Here is a 23,128-nt window from a genome sequence, read left to right on the forward strand (position 1 = left end):
GCAGCCACAGGAACATATGAGCCACAGCTGTGAACAGAGAGAGAGGGAAAAGGAGAGCTTCAAATTTCCTCCCTTTATTTCACACTGCTGAAAAGAGCTTATATATATACATACAGTACCAGTCAAAGTTTGGTCACACCTTAAATTCAGTGGGTTTTTTTTATTTATTTATTTTAACATTTTTAATGTTGATTAATACAAAAAATATGTTAAACATATGGAATTATTATGTAGACAAATTATAATGTGTTATGTTTTAGATTCTTCAAATCAGTGACCTCTTGCTTAGATGAACAGCTTTAAACATCTTGGCTGGATTTTCTGTCAGCTTTATATGGTAGAGTCACCTGGAACAGATTTCAGTCAACAGCTGTGCTGAACTTGAATTTATAGCCCTCTTATTAATGTGTTTGGGAGCATCAGTTGTAAAGTTGTGAAGAGGTAGAGTTGGGATACAGTGAATAGCTCTATTTTAGTAATGTTCTAATCCATAAAAAATCAAGAAAATTAAAATACATGAGTTAACACAAAAAAATTTAAGAACTTTAAAAGTATCCTTAAGTTCAGTCCCAAAGACCATCAAAACATTATGAAGAAACTGGCTCTCATCAGGACTGCCCCAGGAAAGGAAAATCAAGGGTTAGTCACACAGGATGAGTTCATCGGAGTTACCAGCCTCAGAGACCGCAAGTTAACAGCACCCCAGAGAAGCGTCTTCTGAATGCTTCTTCACAGAGTATTTTGGTTTGTTTAACATTTTTTAGTCACTACATGATTCCTTATATGTTCCTTCATAATCTGGATGACTCCATTATTCATTTACAACACAGGAAAAACAAACAATAAATAAAAACATTGAATGAGAAGGTGTTTAAACTTTTAACTGTAATATATAATATATAATTCATCTGGAAACTTCAATGCATTGATTTTAGCATAAATGCATCAATTTTTTAGAGCCTCGTTACGGATTAGCGTTTTTTAGCAGTTATTAGCAGTCTTTGCTAGTGTAAATTACTCTAATTACTTTTTATTTACTTTAAAATGTGGATTTAAATCTAATAACTAACTCTCTCTTTTTGTTGATTGACAGACCTAATTACAACACTTTTTAACACAATTGAATATGGACTACTTTTAAGTCAGTAAACTAAAGAGTAGGTCTGTTTTAGTCTGTTTCCGCCATTTTACTGATTCAAATGCTTTAATTCAATGAAATTTTACTTTCCAACTGATTAGTTCTGACATAATTCCTAAAACAAAATATTATAATACAAGTTATGAAATTGTTGTTGTGCCATTTATGTCACATCAGGATTTTAACCTTAAAATATTTAGTCACAATAAATAAAACAATTATATTTTGTTTAGTTAATTCATTGTTTAATTTTGTATCAATACTCAGAACTGGGTCTGGGCTCTTAGGGGTTAAGGAACTTGAGTGAGTGTATGCTTCTTCCAAGAAACATTTTTGGTAATGGCATATGAGAGCGCAAAGACCATTTTAATAGGCCTATGTCACAGAAACACATGTTCCTTTCTTTTATTAAATAAAAGGATTTTATGAAGTATGTAAACACTGCTAAAGTTTCTAAACATGGCTTTCAATCCTCAGTCCATTTATGGAAACTACAGTGCAGAAACAGCCTGCTTTAAATTCCCTGTTTTTGTGATGTCACCAGAAGCAACACATTTACATATATCTGCCAAATTGCCCTAAAGCAGTTCAGATCCATTACATGGTCCATACTGAAGTAATAAAGAGGTTGTTTAGTCAAGACTTATTATTGAATGAGTAACAGCACAGGGCAGCCAATCAGAACAGACCACATTTGCGTTTGTCGTATGCCAAACTCAGTCTACACGACATTTTTGTCCCTCACAATGTTCACTATAGCAGTTTAAGCAGTTATTTTCGTTTTGCGTCGTTCTCGGGGGACTGGCAACACTATTAGTCACCGACCAAGCTATTTGCGTGATGGAAGCGCTTTTGTGCTGAAAAAAAGCGGAAAAGCGACTGTGGGCTCATTCCTGGGTTCCTGGGTGACCCAAATGGACATTACATGCTTTTTGTGCTCCAGAGAGAACTTAAGGTATGGTAAAGATGTGCTACTTAGGTTTTAGTGAATGTAAACAGAATATCTCATGGATGAAGTAGATTATTAGATGATTATTAGATTATTCTTCTGTTTCGCTGGTCCAGCGAACTTCAGGAGCACAGTCCTGCTTTTTTCCCCCCGTGTTTACATCTGTGCGCCACAGAACGCTCTGTCTTCCTATTGGTCAGAGTCAGGGAGGACGTCGCGGAGCAGCATGTGTCAAACTAGGTAATAAAATACAAAACATTCTAACATGAAAATTCCGTCGGACACTCCGACGACGTCGCTCACGTCAAATTACTGCTCTTTGACTGTGTCACACTACACGGACCTTTGTCGCTCGCGACAATGAAATTCGGATCCGACGCACGCAATGTGTCGGCGCCGACAAAATCGGGTCAAAATCGGGCTAAAATCGTGTAGTCTGATCCAGGCATTAAAGACACAGTAACAAATATCTTATTTAATTTGGGAGAATAATTCCTCATTAAATTGTTTTTGTACTTATTACATAATTTTCACGAAGCAACTTATATAAAATAACTTAAGAAACTTAAGAAATTTTGTAAAGAAAATAATATATATGATATATAGTTATTTGCTGAAAGGAATCAAATGGCTGTGATAATTCCACTGGTTACAGAGACATAAATTTCCACATAAAAATATTTTCATTTCAACCAGTCACCAGCTTACATTGTACTGTTTTTTACACCTACTAAAGCAGCGGTTCTCAAACTGTGTGGTATATTTTTACCACTGGTGGTAAAATAAGCATCATAAAATGGTAAACTAGATTTGCACTTAAGGACTGAAATTTATAAAGTTAGTGTAAGCTCATATTTCAGTACTTAAATAAACTCAAACTACAGTAGAATCCTGTGGAACTCCAGAAGATAAACACACCGGTTACCAAGTAACTGAAAAAAATACCTGACTTAAGAAATAATAGATGAATAATCAACGTATGGGAATGCCATTTAGACATTGTAGTTCACTACACTGCCCACTAGAGTGGCAAAAGAGAGACAAAGTGCCACACTGTCTGCCAGTCTTTTGGGGGAAATGTGATTGAGTGCCCTCTAGGGAGCTCTTTCTTGAAATCAATTATGATGTGCCCTCTAGATCATGAACAATTTGTTAGTGTTTCTTACTTGGTGCTCATCTATGGAAAAGGGTGCCTTCATGAAGTGCATTCACTGTAAAAATTAAAAAGTTAAGAAAACACAAGATTTCAAAGCTACTGCACTACTTTTTTTGAAGAAAACCACTACCAGTTGGGCCAATTAAAAATCTTTAATTCAGAAAATGTATTTTTCATATGTATAAAATCTTAAAATCTTAGGTATCACCAACTTATAAAACACTATGTATTTAGATGGCCTAATTTAAGTTATATAAAATGTGTATGCTGACTATCCTTTAGGATCAGCTAAAACACATTCAACACATTTTACATAAATCAAATTCATGTAGATGGCCAAACACAATATATTTAAATATATTTATAATATATTTAAACTTAAGTTAGCAAATAGGAACTGAGGATTTAGGTCTAATATATATGTGTCTCATTGTCAGTCATGGAACTGGCCAGTGTACAGTCACACAAAACACAGCAACTTGCTCACATAGCCCTCAACACTGAGGCCAGGCAGTTAATTATTATATAACCCGTGGAGCCTGTGGAGAATGATTATGATTACACTCTGATGGTGAGTGAGAGGCGGAAGGACCTGCCAAATATGCAAATAGTGTGAGCATGTGCAAAGTAGATGGCTTGGCCTCAACTTATGATTTAACTACAATTTGTATTTTTTGCCAACCCAGATTTAGTTAGACCAACTTTTAACGAAAAACTTAATAAAGTAAGTTGAGACAATTAATTTGTTATAGTTTACGGTGCAATTTAATATTTTTTGTTCAAATGACATTAAGAAGAACAATTTTAAGTCTTGTTTTTTAGTGTTCCATGTCACTTTCTATGAGACAGTTTCCCAAAAGGTACCTGTTCCTATAAAGAAAATGTGGAAGGATGCAGGGCTGTATACAGTTCTTGTATAGGTGAGAAAACATAATGAAACACAGTTAGGTGCCCATATAATGGGATTAAATGTGATGCAGTGCTATAAAAGGTGTATACATGTGTGAGAATGTGGAGAAGTTATGTCCTTATGGTTGCCTTGTCAGTGTATTAAATGTGTTGTAGTGCGCTATTGGTGGCATCACAATAGGAGTAACAGCGTTTGATGGTTAAAAGAAGTTGAAGTTGTCAGTGATGGTAAAAGAAAGTTTCTTAATTTTAGCCACACCCTTAATATATTAGCCAATGTAAGAGAGGCCTTAGAAGTTACCCTGGGGTCCCTTTTGACCTCGCTGACAATATATTTTCATATTTATGTAGAAATATAGAAAATTCCAAAGGTTTCACAAACTTTCAAGCATCCCTGTTTATGATGTGTGGAGGCCACATTTTACTTACTGTGTATAAATGTGGTACATGTGTTTCTGTTAAATTGCTTTTACTAGTGCACTAGAGGCACAACTAAACACACATAGCTGCACAGTTTAACCCTCTAATCCTAACCCACCCCTCCAGACTAACTTATCTTAATACTCTGACAAGCTGCATCATCAGTCAATGTCCTCATCTGTCATTCACCTCCTCTGCACCTCCGCTTTTCTCCAGTCGCATTAGTACCCAAAGGAAAAGCAGCATCTGGGGAGGAGGGGCAGAAAGAGAGAGAGAAAAGGAGAGAGAGGATTAGGTTGACAGATCTGTATTTGGTTTTCGAGTGGCCTCTGGCTTCAGCTAATCCCCTCCACCTGCAGCACACACAGAAACATCTGTCTGCATTACTTTTCCTACTATTCTTTTAACTAAAATTAATTTACCCCTATGAGTTAAAACTATTTTAAAATGTTAAGGCCATGGTTTGAATAAGTTTACGCTGGTTTAACTGGCAGGAGAACTGCCCAAATCTGATAAAAAAAATAAAGGCCTAATGCTGCCTTCAGGCCGTGTTCAGATGTTCCTACTTAAATTTTTGGAACTGGTAAGAATGACACGATTTCTGTTCAAGTGGTTTTGGATGAAAACAACATGCACATGTGTGAAAAAATGCTTTTCTGTTTACTTCCATTTTTCTGTGAAGTATATATTTGGCATTACTGCAATAATGCAAAAAGCAGAGTGTAAGCAACAGGTGAGCAATGTTTTTTGCAGTACGAAATTTCATAGTATATCATTATTATGATTTTTTCATGTGTGTATGAGAGTAAGCTATTTAAAAAGTTTAAACACTGCATTGGTTATATATTGCTGTTAAAACACTAATATACACCCAGTTTAAAGTACATATTTGCTGGAATTTCCACTAGTCAGTACTTTATTATATATTTTTATACTTCATTTACGTGTGCTCACCTTACAAACGTAGTAGCTGCTTTCCAAAGCTTAGGCTGGGTTATTAAAGTCTTTGCTAAACTGAAGGATCCTTCATATACATCTTCCAAATTCTATGTGCACAGTTCTATGTGTACAAACAACATTTGTATCGTTTTTGCAATATGATTTTTCACAATAAAAACACATTGAAAAAGCTGTTGTAACATTATCTGACATAACTAGGCTGGAGGTTGGGTGATGTAGAGTGAGGTATAGTGAGTAAGAGCACGATAAAGAAAGCATAGTCGGGTAGAGCAAGATGGTGCAAGGTAGAGCAAGGCATAGTGAAGTAGAGTGAGGAAGAGTGGGGTAGAGTGAGTTGGAGTAAGGCATAGTGAGGTCAACTGGGTTAGAGCGAGATCAAGCAAGTGAGGCAGGGTGAGGAAGAGTGAGGTAAAGCATGGTATAGTGAGGTAAAGTGAGTTGGAGCGAGGTACAGTAAGGCATTCTGAAGTAGAGTGGGGTAGAGTGAGTTGGAGTGAGGCATACTGAGGCAGGGTGAGGAAGAGTGAGATAGAACATGGCAGAGTGAGGTACAGTGAGTTGGATCGAGGCATAGTGAGGTCAAGTGAGGTAGAGTGAGATGAGTAAGAAATAGTATGAGGTGAGGCAGAGTTCCACAGTGAATTCACACTGATCTACTTTTTTTTTATCCTAGGGAAAAAATAGTGCAGCCAAGCCAAACACTGCAAAGCCTTTAAGGGGCTTAATTAATTAATTTTAGCTAAATTAATCTTAATTATTCATCTTATTTGTTCATGTTATACATTAATATCTCTATATCCAACAGTTTTATTGGAAATGTTTTTTGTCCATATTGTACACCACATACTACCTTGACTGCAGCCTAGACTTTGGACTGCAGCCTCAGAGCTTCTATTTCTGACACAAATTAAAGACAACACAATTAACAGAAATGAAAACACCTGCTAACAATGCTGTGGAATATAACACAACTTGGCTACACTGGTTTAAGCTCCACTGAATTTAGTTCATTTCAGTTTAGTCTGTGATTTTCAGAACTAAGAAAATAAGATTTTGTTTTTGGACTAAATTCCATTGGTATTATTTGAATACGGTTTACTGTGTCTAACCACATTTCCACTGGTCCAATACTTTTCCTTTTTAGCCCTACCATGCACACACTCTTCATGAGAAAATGCATGACAAGACAACGCCAGACTTATCAACCTTTACTGAAAAAAATTATTCAACCTAACAAAATAATTATAAGATTATAAATCGTATAAATAAGATTACAAGAACATACAATGCAACCAATTAAAAGTAAATATTAAGAGTAATATATATAGTCTTAAATATAAATATCGTTGTTATAACATGAATGTATTATTTATTTCTTGTTTCTTTTTGGAGAAATGCAATTATCTAGAGATTAACTGAGGAAGTGTTACAGAATCTGCTTGTCAGTGTCACTCAAGAATAAGACACCCAACTGCTGAGCAAAGAACTGCATTAGGGGCCCTTTCAGGTCAGCTCTCTTTTCAAGTTTCATTTCAGTTTCACACCATCAGTAACCTGCTCAGCGTGAAACCCCAGCTCTGTCACAGTGCAAGTTACCATCTGACCACCTGTTAAAAAAATCACCTGAACTGATTTTTTAAAAACAAATAAAACATGAAACACAAAAACATGAAAACTGCTATTTATAATACATTCTAAAGACAAGTCGAGCCTTTATACTCTGCTTTCTTCGACTCAGAGCTTCTCTGCCTACCTTTGTCTGGGCAGGATTTGTAAGGCAGGGAGTGTGAGGTTTCTTGAAGGCTAGGACATGAAAGCCTTTCCTGCTGCTGATGCCCCGTGGCGTTGTCAGGCATGCTGGAATTTGTGAGGCTTCAAAGTAATTTATTTACCTGCAGGGGTTCAGAGCAAGTCAATTGGAAAAGTCTGAAGCATTATATACAGTGTTCTCCACTATTAATGACACCACTGATACAAATGAACATGAAAATGATAATTTTTGAAAAAAAAATTACACTACAAATACAATATATAAATTGAATGCAACAGGTTGAAAGTTTACTGAACGCAAAGCATAGGAATCTGTTTGGGAATAACCAAAAATATCTAAGTAAAATCTTTAGTTACACGGATATCTATTAAATACTTTTTTACTATAAAAAATTCTACTGTAAGTCTGATTAGTACAAAAATTTCAGGTTTACATATCTGTAAATTAATTCTGCCTTATTGTGGAGTACATTTTGTATATGTGGCGTTTTAGGTGTCTATACTATAATTTAGATATCTACTACTACAAAATACGAGAGATTTGCTTAATAATAATAATAATAATAATAATAATAATAATAATAATAATAATAATAATAATATAATCTATATTTATAAAATTTCTTACTAAATAATATATTTTTACTAGATAGAATTACACTGTAGATATCTGGAATTATATATATTTTTACTAATAAAAAAGTCATACAGGATAAGAGAGAGTAAAATTACATGTAAATCAATGATAACATATGGCCGAAACGAAATTCTGCCAAAATACAAGTCCCTCTAAAATTAACTGAATTATTTTTTGATCCTATGATTTGAAAATCATAAAGTAGTTCAAGAAAATAATGTTTAAAAGAAAAAAAGTGTTTATTGAGACTAGTGAGAATTACACTGTAGATATCTGAAATTATAATTTGTACCAGTAAAAACTGAACTATATCTAAGAGAGAGTGAAACTCCATGTAAATCAATGGTAACATATGGGCACAATACAAAACGAAATTCTGCCAAAATATAAGTCCCTCTTAAAAATGCTCTTAAAAATGAATAGAATTAAGCAATTAAATATAATAATTAAATGTAAATAAATATTAAAAATTGACCCTATGATTTGAAAAGTATAAACTATTTAAAGAAACAGTGTTTAAAAAAAAGTGTTTATAAAGTATTAAATTATGGAAATGTGATCGTTAGGTAACTAGCTATCTTACATTAGTTCAAATGAGCTAGACAGCTAAGCTAACGTTTCACACCGGCACACTTTGCTAGCGGTTAGCTCGCTAATGTTAGCCGTTGACCAGAGTACATACAGCCAGTGACATACAGTCACAACATTTTTATGTTTGTGTAACGAGAAATTGTAGAAGCTACAGTTAGAAGCCCTGCAGTTCAGGTTCTGTTGAGTTTTTTTCTTAAATAAGCCCACAGCTATCTTAGCTTAGTTTAGAATAGCTTGACTAGGTTTGCTCTCTAACAGCTAGCTAACTAAGCTAACTAGCTCAAATGTAGCTAGCTTAACTGGTTAGCTAATAAACCTGTCAAGCCAGTTTGCTCTGGAATTGTTAGCTAGCTATTTTTGGACATACTGAGCTCTAAAATTAATAAGTGTGATTTATTTATTTAACATACATGTCTGAGCAGTTACAGAAATTACAAGCTGAGTTGTTGCAGAATCTCCAAACCGTTGGGGAAACCTCAGCCAGCTCCTCTGAAGAAAATGGGAGGTAATTAATGGTTCTTAAATAATCTGTATTTAGCTTATGCTAACCATAAACTAGACGACTTCGAAAAGACTAAAACATTTTTTTAATAGACTAAAGTTTTACCCCTTCTCACATCTAAAGACAAGTCACAGACTTTTAAGATTTTGCAAAGACTAAGGATCTTGCAGGGTATTTGCAAGACTGCAACTAGATTATTTCTCGTCCATGTCATTGTTAAAAAGTGGTGTATTTTAATTTAATAATTTAAGTATGTTTAATTTGTATTTTAGTATACGTTGAAAAAGTATCTAACGCTATATGCTTTGTTTTATTTTATAAAACTCTTCTTTTTATGATAAAACTTTACTTTTTTACTTTACTAAATTCCTAAGAGTACTAGGAGCCTATAGTTTAGCAGTAAAACTGTACTTTATTGAAATTTGCTACCAAAATGTCATTTGTGATGGTGATATTTTGTGTTAAAATTATACTTAAAAAGTTTACTTTAGTTAGTTTAGTGTAGGTACAATATCTTTAACAGCTACATTAATATCTATATTTTAATGACACATAATATGTTTTTAATGTTTATTTGGAGAGTTCACACAAATATACTTTAATTGTGTTTAACAGTGGCAAAAATAACATTACAAAATTGTTTGGTGTAAGGTCGGCATAACTAAACCAGCTAGGTTAAGGGGTATTCAGGTTGTATTTGTTGCTGCATATTCTCTGCACACTTTATTAACTTCTAACTCACTGTGGCTAGACTCGATGTTTTAACACGGATCGAGAAGGTCATCCAGAAGATAGTTCACACTATTTCCCAGGGAGAAGCTCCAGTACTGCAGCTCAGCACTCGGTGCAGTTGGTCCAACATGAGGTAACCTTGTGTTTTCAGCCATTAAACAGATCACAGCAGGATAATATAATAGACTAGTTTGTTCATTTAATAAATAATTATTGGTGTTTTATTAATAGCACCCAGATTCAACACTCCTTTTTCTTTTTTTCGATTTTAAATTGATGTTGTGACTTATTTGAAATTCAGCTGGAACTTAAACATAGATTTCAAAAGCCGATCTGTGTTCAAAATATTAAAAGATTAATGGTTTTTGACTGGTAATCCAAGTTTTATTTTTAACTAAAAATTAGCATCTGTCCAGTGGTGAAGATCGATGTCAACCCAAAGTTGACATCAAGATTCTGAAAGATATCTGAAAGATATTCTGAAAGATTTCCAACAAAAATTCATAGTCTGTCCAGCATCTAGCCAACATTGAGTTTAAGATAGATAGATAGATAGATAGATAGATAGATAGATAGATAGATAGATAGATAGATAGATAGATAGATAGATAGATAGATACTTCATTTATCCCGAAGGAAATTTAGGCATCCAGCAGCAACAACACAATACAATAAGAAACATACTCAGACAAATCAAAACACAGAGGAATACAAAATATATAAGGCCATAAAAAAAAACTAACTATACAAGGTAAGGATCTATCTGTAAACGGAGCAGTGCAGTAGATGTTGCTAATGGTCATAAATAATTAACAGAGTAAAGTGCAATGACATTGATTACGAAAGTGACTGATGTGACATAGAAATATAATATAATATAAGTATGCATACGTTAGAAGACAGTTCTAAAAAGAGAATGTGAAAATGTGAATACCCAATCATGAGTAAGGTATACTTAAATGTAAGCGAGGTTGGGGAAGTGTTAATATAAATAATTAAGTTGTTGGATAATGTCCAAGTGGTGTGCCTGGATTAAACTCAGTCGTCAGCAGCATCCCGTCCCCGATGGGAGGAGTTAAAGAGTCTGATGGCTCTCGGAATGAAGGATTTTCTGAGTCTGTCTGTTGTGCACTGCCACTGAACACACTCCTCTGCTTCATGATGGTGGTGTGAAGTCAATTTAATGTCAATTTTGATTTTCATTTCCAGCTTAAATCCAACTTTTATATTATATTATGGCTCATTCTGAACCAACCTGACATAAACTTTTTACAGATATCTGATTTCCAACATAAATCCAATGTCTGTCTATGGTGGAATCTTGAGGTCAACGCATTATTGGGATTTGCCGTAAAACCGATTTTCATTTCCAACTAAAATTGAAAGTATATATAAAATTGGAGCTTGTCATCAATCTGGCATTCATTTGTGAGTGATACCTGACTGATAACTGACCCTAATTCAATGCTTGCTCAACACTGGATCTTAATGTAAACCCCACGTTGGGTTTTGATGTCAACCCAGTTAATATTGGGTTGAGTCCCAATGTCTTTCTGACGTTGTAGTTACGTCCCGTGCCTGCTGGGTATACACACACTGTTATAATACATTTTATTTTGTTTATTGTTATTCCGGCTGAACAAAACAGCACGACCAGCTTAATGTGGTTAACCTGGTTAAACTGGTTGTCAGAAAAGTTTATGTTTTCATTTGTGTTTGATGGTTTACCTGCTCTGCAAGCATGATTGATCTGACCAGACTGGATAACCAATATGACCAAGACTAATCTGAGCAAAGACAGATCAAGCTGGTCAACCATCAAAATTTGTCAAACTTCTTTATTTTAGATTTGACAAGTCTGTTGGGATCCTGATGAGTTTGAATCCCAAGGTCACCACCCTGCGAAGTGACTGTCCTTCAGCTATAAACAGATTTGGTGAGAGAAGTCTGCATGTTCATGTTTAATGACTTGTTCAATCTGTTGTTAAAATGTGGAAATTCATTTTTTTAATCAGCTTCATATGCCTTTCCTTATATTTGGTGGTAAATGACTCTCACTTTCTCATGAGAAGGAAGAACAAATGTGAGATCACAGAGCAGCTATTGTAAGCAACTAGTCAGACAGTGTAGAATTATGAATATACAATACAGACATCCCAAGTTGCAAAAGTTGATTTCAGGGAGGTAATTGTTGTGCAATTAAAAAATTGCACAACATCACAAACTTTTCATATTCTATTACAATAATTATTAGTTTTGCATCCGCCATGATCTGCTTTCTCTCACTCACTGAACAAATCCCGTCCGGGAGGGGGGAAAAACACTGCCCGCCCACAGTAAAAACTGATTGGCTGTCTCACAGACTCTTTGCAGAGAACAGGCCAATCAGAACCCTCTCTGTTTTCTCTCTCTCCTTCCCACACGCGATTAGAGAAAGTCTGTCGCCTGTGTGTGCGTTTGGGGCGCTCGTTCTGAATTCCGGGAGATTATATGTGACTCGCGGGCATCAGGGAGCCACTACCGAAATGCGGGAGACTCCCGCAGCTTCAGGGAGACTTGGTTTGTCTGACGATAGCATAGGACTGAGGTTGAATAGCACACTACACAGTACAAATTGGTTATAATAATTTATGACTATTTAAATGATGTTTGCTCCAAATGATTGAGAAATTAGTAGATATTCATGAATGCACGTGTTTTTCACTGAATCTGACCAACATAAATGTTTAAAATTGTATTTGCAAGAAATTAACAAAACAAAAAGATTGCTAGTTGTTTATCTTGCACCATAAAGCTGAAAGTCCACCTTTAAACAGGACTGTTCTTACATTCTGCCTTCTATAAGTTCTGCACTATTTAAGGTGGAACAGTAAAGTCCAGTAAAAAACTGGACAATAATTTGTGTTTTTTTACAGTGCCTTAACTGTATTAAATTGCTGTACCCATGCTTCCTGATATAGGCTGTTTATAAAATGTATTTATTTTTTAGCAGAATGTATGAATGTTTTGTAGATTCTTTATTTTTGCTATTTCTTCCAGCACTATTTTTGAAGGTCCTGTCAATGATTTACAGACTAGTCCAAACTGACTCGTATGCAACAAAACGGTATGTACACTAAAATGTGGGTTCATTGTTTAATATTTTGAATAATTGTATTTCTCGTCACAGCAGTGTGTAGTTATAGTTGTGGCTATTTTTTATTGTTTTACTACTCTTTAGCTATTAGCGTAAGCCAAACTTTGCTAATATAATAGCAGATTAATAGAGTTAAACCCATTTGATATATTTGAGCCAGTTAGTAAGTATTCACATTTTTAAAGGACAAATTGGATCATATTTTGGATATGCTTTCCTCTGAGTGCACTGGCTACCTAGTGATGCTGCATCAGCAACAGTTCGAAAAGAAGTGGTGGCCGACTTCACATGTATTAGATGAGGCATGTGCTAGTCTTCATCCATGTGCTGGATGCATTGCTAATGATAGAGAAAACTACAGCTTGAGAGGGGTAACTGGTCTTTCAAATTGGGGAGAAAAAGAATAAAAAAAAAATTAAGAAACAAAACGTCACTGGTCTGTCGATTTTTTTTTTTTTAGTTTTTGTAATGTTAGTGTTTGCTAGAGAGATGAACTCTGAGTGTGTATCAGTTTATCATTATTAAAATAATTTAGTCTTCTTCCCCCTCCAACACTCATTAGTTACACATTCTACAATTAATCTGGTTCAGTTTGAGTCAGATACAGTAAATAACTGACAGAGGATATACAGTATTTACTACTGCACCTCACAGCAAAATCAAAAACGACAGTTTTGTAGCTGTGCGTGGAGACAGGTGTGGCTAAAACTGTCTGAAAATAAGGCTTTGCTAAAATACATGCATACATATGCAGATAATTGGACAATATCAATGGCAGCAAATATGATTTAAGTCATGTTTATTTACTGTATGGTTTAATAATTTGATAATGTGATTATAGTGGTAAGCTTACTAACATATTAACTACAAACAGGCCCATATGGAGCATGTGTAACCTTTCACTTTTTATGGAATGATTTGCCAAAGATGTGCACAACATATTGATATTGCCTTGTGTCCAACAGGGATATGTACTATAATGACCCTCAGCTGTTCGGGACACAGAGGAATCTGGATTTAATCGTGGATGATATTTCATGCATGCTCCAAGTTCCACGGAGGAGCTTACATGTGGTACATCAGCTAGTGTGTTTACAATGCCATGCAACAGTTTGGCCAACCTTGGTTAACATTTGTGTTATTGTGAATAGTTAAGTGAATAGAAGATATACCAAAATAACAAATAGCAACCAAAGTGAGGCTCACTTTGGGTGTGAGTCTCTTTATTATTTTGTTTTTGGCCAATTATACAATGTAATAGAAAATACCAGGACATTAATTATTTTGGATTTCATTGTATAATTAGCAAAAGCAAAATAATAAAAATAACTTTTAACGAGACCTTAATATGTTTTTTTACAAAACAAGAACATGTGAAGAAAGAAGCTCCCTTATGATTGCTAGAAAGACAAACTACAAACTTACATTCTGAACCTCTAATCGGAAAATCTGGCCCATTATAGTTAATTATATATATTTTTTACATATCTGGTTTAAAGCAAATACCATGTAAAATGTATCATAAGGTATGTGTTTCTTATAAACTAGGGATGCACTAAATATTCAGCAACTGAAATGATTAAATCACCACTTCAGTAAAATAATGCAGGCTTTTAACCATTTTTTAAGCCATCTCTCTCTCTCTTTATCTCTCCCTCTCTGACCAGCGTTTTTTATAACGCATTACCTGTATAAATATTATAATGACTTCCATTATGTGATACAACTGTAAAATCCTGTTTGAAATATTGAAGAAATGCATGATCTTTAACTTTATGACTTTTGTACATCAGGCCATCTTTTACTCACTTGGGCATGTACAATCACAGATATTTTGATCAGAGGTTTTCATAATATTAAAGGACCTGTATATTAATATCCTCTCTGTTTTTTTCTGATATGTAGCTGTGCTTTTACCCAGTTTTGGGGGTGTACTAGTCGACACACCTAATGGAAATTCATTATTGTTTAAAAAAGTGCTGAAAAGTTCTATTATGGGATGTGGACCACTGACAAATAGTGCTGTTTATCTGGCTGATCTGTTAAAAGCAGTTCTTATAATGCAGAATTACATTCGGGCACACATGCATGTTTAAACCCCAAATTTAACCCCCATAGTTGACTTGCTGAGGATGTACACTGTGGAAAAAATTATGAGGTCACTTCAGTTTCTGAATCAGTTTCTCTGATTTGGCTATTTATAGATATGTTTGAGTAAAATGCACATTGTTGTTTTATTCTGTAAACGACGGATAACATTTCTTCAGAAATTCCAAATACAAAATATAAATAAAATAACAAAAAAGATGCAGAGCTTTCAGACCTCAAATAATGCAAAGAAAACAAGTTTATATTCATAAAGGTTTAAGAGTTCAGAAATGAAGATTTAGTGGAATAACCCTGGTTTTTAATCACAGTTTTCATGCATCTTGGCATGTTCTCCTCCACCAGTCTTACACACTGCTTTTGGATAACTTTATGCCACTCCTGGTGCAAAAAATCAAGCAGTTCAGTTTGGTTTGATAGCTTATGATCATCCATCTTCCTCTTGTTTATATATTACAGATATTTCAATTTGGTAAAATCAAAGAAACTCATAATTAAAAATTAAGTGGTCTCTTGTTTTTTTTCCCAGAGCTGTGCGATTAAAATTGCATGTGTACTGTTTCAGCTTGCCACTTCTAAAGGGTTCATTTCTGGTGATCTATGTTACTTGGAGGCAGATGGCACTAGAGTGGAGTGTCATTCCAGTTCTATGGTAAATCAGATAATCATCAAACTGTATTTAGACATACTGCACAGTAACTAACCTTACTATCCTAGCCCTGTACAGCTTGTATCTACATTTAGTTTATGACTTGACTTAATTATTGACTAATGCCCAGACATTTGCATTAGACTGTATATGCATCCTGACCAGTCTATTATGTTAAGATGTGTGTGTAGGGCTGAACAATATGTTAAATATGTAAAAAATATTACATCACAATATTTACATATTTATCTCAATATATTTTTAAATGAACTGCAACTAAACAATTAAACAGGACTCTATAGTGAAATGTACAATTAGTTCAGTGTACTTCAAGCACTAACGATATTTACAATACGTTTAAAAAGTATATTGTCAATATGATGTCCAAATTGCCATATTGCCCACAGCAATATGTGTATGCTTTTATTTTTATTTCTTTATGTTTGTCTAAAATCTGATTGTATTGATTAAAATCATGTTTTTTCCTCAGGCTGTCCCTGTGTCCTCTAACGTCAGCGAGATTACAAGTATCCTTTTTATTAACTACAGTTAAATTAGTGTTTATGATGCATTACTGAATGTGTCCATGAACAGCATAATTCAAATTCAAATTCAAAACACACCTTCTCATTTAGTGTTTTTTTTTTTATTTCTTTATTTTACTTATTTTTGTCAATGTAGATTAATATTTAAGACATGTAAACAAATAAAGGACGAACAAAAAACCTAAACCCAACTGAGATGGGTGATTTGGAATACGCTGGAGCACAGCATGAAGTTAAAAGGCAACTTTTGTTCAGCACCTCCAGGAACTCCTTCAAGACTCTGAGAAAACAATTCCAGGTGACTCTACCTCATGACCTGAGATTAAAATATAAAGACTGTGCAGATCTGTCCTCAAAGATAAATGTGGTACTTAGAAGAATCTAAAGTGTAAAATATATTCTGGTTTGTGTAACTTGTTTTTGTCTTTAATATACATTTAATATACATACATTTACAATGTAAAAAATCATAGAAAACACATTAAATGATAAGAGGTGTGTTCAAACATTTAAATGGTACTGCATATTGTAAGGTTGCATAATATAATTGCTAGGTATTGTGATATTACACCCTGGAGTCTGGAGTTCTTTCTAGACTAAAACACTGTTGCTGTTGAGCAAGACTACTGTATACTTACATTTACCATAAGTTCTGTTGAGTTTGTCTGTTAAGTGATTTAAATATAAAAAGCCATAACAGGCATAAAATATGTGTAAACTTTATTATGACTATGGAAAATTAATAATTTATTAATCATAAGAGATTGATATTTTGACACATTGACATTTTAGAATTCCTGTACAAACGAAACAAGGCAAGGCAAGTTTATTTGTATAGCACTTTCATTACACAGTGGCAAATTCAAAATCCTTTACATAAACAGGGGAAAAACCCAAATACATGAAATCCAAAATAGATGTGGTAAACTACAAAGACATAAAAACACTATAAATAATTGAGATAATTAGAAAATCATAATTAGAAAATGGTTTACAGTTGTCACTGACAGAATTCAAGACAATAAAGATTAAACACGAATGTGCTCAATGTGCTGGGTGGCTAACAGAGCTGGTACCAAATTCTAACAGAATACAATATATCAGCAAATACACAAAAATTCTGAATATATATGGATCACACACAGCGTGTCATGCCGCTGGCATTACTTGCCCGTTATGCACAGGACTTAGTGCAGAATAAACTCTCGACAGAAATGTCTTCTGACATTTATAAATAGATTACAGTGTAAACTTATGTAGGGGACACTCAAAATAAATAAGTAAATGTTTCTTATCAGGTATAATTAATATACATTGTATACTGGTTAGAGATTTACTGATATGAAATGTCCATTTCTTATTGGTTAGAGATGTACTGATATGAAAATATTGTCAAAAAAGGACAAAGTTAAGCACTTGGCAGAATATCAAACATTAAATACAATTTTTTTTACAGGTTTTCGTTCATTTTGCAACTTTTGTCACCACTGAATAAAATTTATAACTGCTGCTTAAAATGACTCAATTCATCCATTAAAGAAAACACTGCAGTATAATTTTAAATTAATTAGTCATTGTTCTGTAAAAATTATCGTCTTTTTTCTCTTTTTTGATTGCCAAATATTCAGTGCATCTCTAACATTGGTGCTTCACTAATATTCTTCAGTGTCTTTTTCCTAAATTATTAAGATATCGTGTCATCTGCCAAATTCATTCTAATCGTTGAAAAAGATGCAACTTTTCAGAGACTGTTGGATGATGAGTTTTGCACCCGACTGCATCCGTGCATCATCATAACTGTAAGTAATGCCTGGTGTATTGAAGATTAGAAGAAGAGTGTGTATGTGCAGGTGTGAGAGGACAGATTATGGTCTGTCATAAATCACAGTTTGTTCATCTTTGTTTTTAAAAGGGTAAGGGTGTGCCAGACGTCAACAGCAGACTAATGGTGCGGAAACTGTGGGACACGCTGCATATCCCAGTCTTTGCCTTGGTAGACGCAGATCCACATGGTATGCATTAGTGTGCTTAAAATTACATTACAATTTTAACATTAATAACGAGAATTAGATTATTAATAACTGGTATGGTAGAATTATTCTATTCCAAACTAAATCTTTTCCAATTATTCAGATTGTTATTAAATGTAAAGTTTTTTTTTTATTTTTATTTTTTTAACTACCTTGATGAGATACCTTGATGAAAATGGGTCATAAAGGCTGTATGAAAGCTTTGTCCAGTAATTAATTAATGTATATTTTATTGAGTTGTGATCCTTCCAATCGCACAGTAATTCCACTTCTCATCTAAGATGATAAAATCACCTTTTTTCTATTACTTTTTAATATATTCTATAAAATAATTTTTTTAATATAGTCTGGATTAGGGTTGTGCATTCGCCAGAACCTAGTGATGTAAAACATTTATTCATTTTATTTATTATTTTAATAAGTTGTACAACATGTAGTGGTGGAATGTAAAATAAGAAAAGGACTGAGGGTAGGTGTGTCTGGAGATTCCTAACTGTATCCTTGTCTATTTAGTTGCCAATGTTTAGCTTAAATATTTTAAATTAAAAACACAAGTATAAAAGTTTATGAATTGTCAGTTTCTTTGATTTCTCTACTCTGACAAAGCCAACTTAACAAGGCTATACTATACTCTCCCTCTCTCTCTTTCTCTCTCTCAGGCATTGAAATCATGTGTGTCTATAAATATGGATCAATGGTAAGTTCTGTACTATACTATAATAGAATATCCAAGTGTTCAATATCTGGCCTTAAGGACTTGTTGTCTTGTCTACTTGTGGTGAAAAAAATATCATATTTACCCTTGACTTACACTTGAATGATAGTGATAGAAAGAGTTTCCTCTTCTGTTTTGTTTCTGTGCTTTTGGAAAAAGATTACTCACTCACCTAGTGTGTTAAAGTAACTATTACAGAATAACCTCAATGATTTATGTTCCATTTAAATGCAATGTCAGTTTTTATGGACTGTGCGCTGCAAAATTAGTAAAGATTCCACCACCTTTTATCTTTCGTAAGAAAAGCTGGAAAAAACTAGCTACATGAATCCAGTGCAAATTGAAATCTATGGAGGAGCTCAAAAAGGTGTTTTGTTACTTTATTAATAGCTTAAATATCTCATTTGAGATAAAGTACTTCTAAAAACATCAGGACTTCTGCAGCTTTAGAGGTGAGTCATGGTGTAGCATTGCCCTTAGTTTACATACATTTCATAAACAAGTACCTGCTAAATTCTTTTAGTAATTTTATTTATTATACGTAAGTTGTAAGAGTTACAATATTGTTTTTAACACACATTTTGGATATGATTAATTCAACGACCAGACCGAGAAACAGCTTCATTCCAGAAGATGTAAGAGTCTTAAACTCCACCTAGCCAACACACTGCTCTGACAGTTTACGAGGACAATTACAAATGTTAAACAAACACAGACACTTTACCCGTACTAAGGCACTTTCTCATGTTGCTGCTTTTTTTATTAATAATCGTCCAATGCACTTACACTCTAGATTTAATGTTGCTGTTATTTTTATTATTTCCCTGCTCTTTTATTTACAGTATGTGTATTAACCTTGTTATCTATTTTATTCTTATTTTATATTTGATTCAAATTTTTATTTTATTTTATCTCACATAATATTTGATCTTTGGGGCGGAACTGAGACCAGTTCCACCTCATGTACCACATATGATATGAATGACAATAATGTCTCCTTGAATCCTTTAAGAGTTGGTAATTCTCACCAAAGTCAAGGTTTCTCATTGGCCTGTTTAAATGTTTCAAGTTCATGGCAGACATGTTTCTTTGTGGTTCTTGGTTTGTATGTGGCCATTTGAACCAGCTGAAATTGGCTACACCTCACAAACCCTTGTAGACTTACATATAGTTGTCATGGCTTGCATATTAAGATCATCCTTCTCAGATCTGCACTGAGCTTCTTTAGAAACCTGTAGCACTGTGTTTTGGTGACTCTCCAATAAGTGTAGTCTAGAAATCTGTTTAGTGTGTGATCAAGTTCAAAGACATTTTGGAACACTAAGCAGATTTACATTATTAGTCTAAATGGGTATATTTTTATCGTTGAGTAGAATTTGGAGTGCTCTGTTCTATTAAATGTTACAGTATAAAAATAACAGTAACAGTAAAAGAAAATACTTAATTTCATAATTGCCGTAAGAAAGAATACAACTCTTAATCAAAGCCCCAAACCCAAAAGATTAGCTCGTAAGATCTTGTTTGCAGCTTCCACAAAAAAGACCAGGTGGTGCACCAAGTTTCAGAGCTTTAAAAGAACTCCTTATATCTTGTTCCAACATTCAGTATCCAAGGGCTCCTTTAAAACTGTAATACTCTACACATCGACATCAAAGTAACTGACATCCACAAAGCAGAAAAAATCATATAATAAGTGTCAAATAACAGCAAGAAAAACCTTGTCAGAGATCTGTTAAAATGATTGCAAGAGGGTTTTTATTAGAAATATTATCAATAGGAACATTAAGTCTAAATCATTCTGAAACAATCCAAAAGTGTTTGGAAAAAGGTTTAAGAATTTCATGAAAAAACACCCCTTTAATTGTTAAACATGGGGAAGGATGTATCATGCTTTGGGCTTGTGTTGCAGACAGTGATAAGGGGTAAAAAAAAAGTCTAAAATGATTTTAAGTTACTGCTTTCTTTTCCAGTCGATGGCGTTCGAGGCCTACAGTCTGACCACCCCCACTATCATGTGGCTGGGCCTGTTACCTTCAGACATTGAAAAGTATGGAAAGCTCACTTCATTCTTACATGCTGTAGCTTCACAGGATTTCTGCAGCTGTTGATGTTTTTTTCCTTTCTGTAGTTTTTTTTAAATAAGGTTAACCAGCATATAGTGACAACACAGTTATGTCATGGCCTGAGTTATGAGTTATTATAACTTAATGAGTTATAATAAAGGACAGTAATGGGTTTATTCTACAACATAGTTAATATGTCATCTTTTTTTACTCGTTCCCTTTACTAGATTTGGGGTGCAGGATGCTCTGATTCCATTCACAAAGAGAGATGAGAGCAAGCTGATGAGTCTGAAGAGAAGGCCATACATCTCTGCTCAGCCGGCATGGGAGAGAGAGGTAACTATAGCAGGAACTATCAAAATAAAATTAACTATTTTCAAGCAATGCACCTATTTATTTGATTTTTTAAATGGAAACCAACATTCTGTGTTCAAATAGTTTACACCAATCAGCCATAAAAATAAAATGCTGACGTTTTTATAAACCTCGGTATCACTGCTGGACTAAGTCCACCAACAGCATCCTGTGGGCAGAGTCCTCCGCCTACTGATGAAGAACTAGAGCTGTAATTCTCCAACTTTTTAGATCAAACTAAAACTTCCAAGTACCACATACAAGTCATTTTACATGAACACATGTACCACACACATGCTGATACACAGTAAGGTACATGTGCATGTCATCTTACCTTTTGCCATCTTTTCACCATTCTGTTGTGTGGAGCTTGCCTGCTTTTTCAGTCTGTAATTTAGTATGATTAGGTAAGTTGTTTGATTATTGTTTCTGGTTAATACAGTACCCTTGTGCAACTCTTTGCTATCTTACACCCCATCAACAGTCTATTTTTTACGCCCAGGCCGTTAAAATAGTGCCAGAGCTTAGGAGTATATCTACACAGATGGCCATGGTGGTCTGAAAGTGAGGTGTGTTCAGGTAAATATCTGGCGTGTTTCTATTTTGGCAGCAGGAAACACAGGTGCGCCACTGACGGAATAAAACCCTGAAACAGTGCTGCAGCGCACAAATCTTTAAAGTAAAGACATTATTATGGAAAACCCCACAAAATACACCTGACTGCATGGTGGGAGTTTCCCAGAGTATCTTTGCAGACCTTTAAAGACACATGTATCAGTAAGGCATGAAGTCTATGAAATGTGTGTGTGTAATATGTGTTTGTAAATGTGTGTATCTCACAGGTTGGCATCCTGATGAAATGTAGGAAGAAAGCTGAGATCCAGTCTCTTGCATCTATCGCTCCTCATTTTCTCACTCGTGTCTACCTTCCCAATAAGCTGCGTTATGGAGGCTGGATATGAATCCACACTGCACTCTGCTGGTGACCCTAAAATAATTTATCTTTCTACAATTTCCTCCTATGGTCTGAAAGAAATTGGGCTCTTTTTCTTTTCTGTTTTGATTTTTGTGGTATTCATTTGTCAGATGTTACATTCTGCATGCTGTTAGAGAAGTGTTTAAAATATAAACAGAAGAAACTAAATACATTAGGTGTTTTACAGCCACACTATAAACTTTTAAATGAGAGGATTCTAATCTACTAATTCTAATCTATTTGTTTCAACATAAGAAATATGATTTCTAAAATGTAAAACATTACATTTTAAATAAATAAATAATAAAAGTTTCTGTTGTGTTGGGTTCGTTATTCTTTTTTTGTTTTGTATTCACGTTTTTGACTGATTTAAAGAAAGGTATGTATTGGCTTTTTGCAATACGATGGGCTGTGTAAATGCACAAATCTGTGTTCATTAGCATGGAGAGAAAAAGATCAATAAAACATGGTGTTGATACTGATATTACTTACAATAAAAATAAAAGAAATATTGAGATTCTGCAGTGATACTTTCTGTTAATTCTGACATGTTTCTCATAATCTGGGTGGTTGAAATTCTTAATTATGCTCAAATTGATTGGTTAAAATGGTTACATTTATTTGTGTGATTTTTGCATACCGAAGCAGTTAAAACTGGAATTAAAACAGAAACAAGTTTAAATATATAACAGGTTCTGCCTAATTTAAAAAAAATCGAATTCATTTATATAGCTCTTTTTTTTTTTTACATTTAAAACTGAAACTGAAGGAACCGAGACATACAGACCTG

The 23,128-nt window shown here is 34.2% G+C and overlaps 1 protein-coding gene across 1 annotated transcript; it reads left to right on the forward strand.

Annotated features, from left to right (window-relative positions):
- The first annotated feature begins 8,517 nt into the window (after positions 1-8,517).
- spo11 (SPO11 initiator of meiotic double stranded breaks) lies at positions 8,518-22,610 on the forward strand. The gene is made up of 13 exons (XM_049463045.1): positions 8,518-9,035; positions 9,784-9,897; positions 11,612-11,700; positions 12,804-12,870; positions 13,866-13,974; positions 15,572-15,658; positions 16,146-16,182; positions 17,890-17,999; positions 18,113-18,212; positions 18,890-18,927; positions 20,916-20,992; positions 21,236-21,344; positions 22,205-22,610. Exons 1-13 carry the CDS (start codon positions 8,941-8,943, stop codon positions 22,322-22,324), a joined length of 1,152 nt encoding a protein of 383 aa, XP_049319002.1. The 5' UTR covers positions 8,518-8,940; the 3' UTR covers positions 22,325-22,610.
- Positions 22,611-23,128: the final 518 nt, after the last annotated feature.

The sequence above is a fragment of the Astyanax mexicanus genome, chromosome 13, assembly GCF_023375975.1.
Source record: "Astyanax mexicanus isolate ESR-SI-001 chromosome 13, AstMex3_surface, whole genome shotgun sequence".
NCBI classification, from domain to species: domain Eukaryota; kingdom Metazoa; phylum Chordata; class Actinopteri; order Characiformes; family Acestrorhamphidae; genus Astyanax; species Astyanax mexicanus.

Excerpts from the sequence above, each read along its gene's own strand:
- spo11 (XM_049463045.1), top strand. The coding sequence starts at position 8,941 with ATGTCTGAGCAGTTACAGAAATTACAAGCTGAGTTGTTGCAGAATCTC. Across the intron at positions 9,036-9,783 it reads TCCTCTGAAGAAAATGGGAG|ACTCGATGTTTTAACACGGA; the intron begins GTAATTAATGGT and ends CACTGTGGCTAG. Across the intron at positions 16,183-17,889 it reads TAACGTCAGCGAGATTACAA|ATATCGTGTCATCTGCCAAA; the intron begins GTATCCTTTTTA and ends TAAATTATTAAG.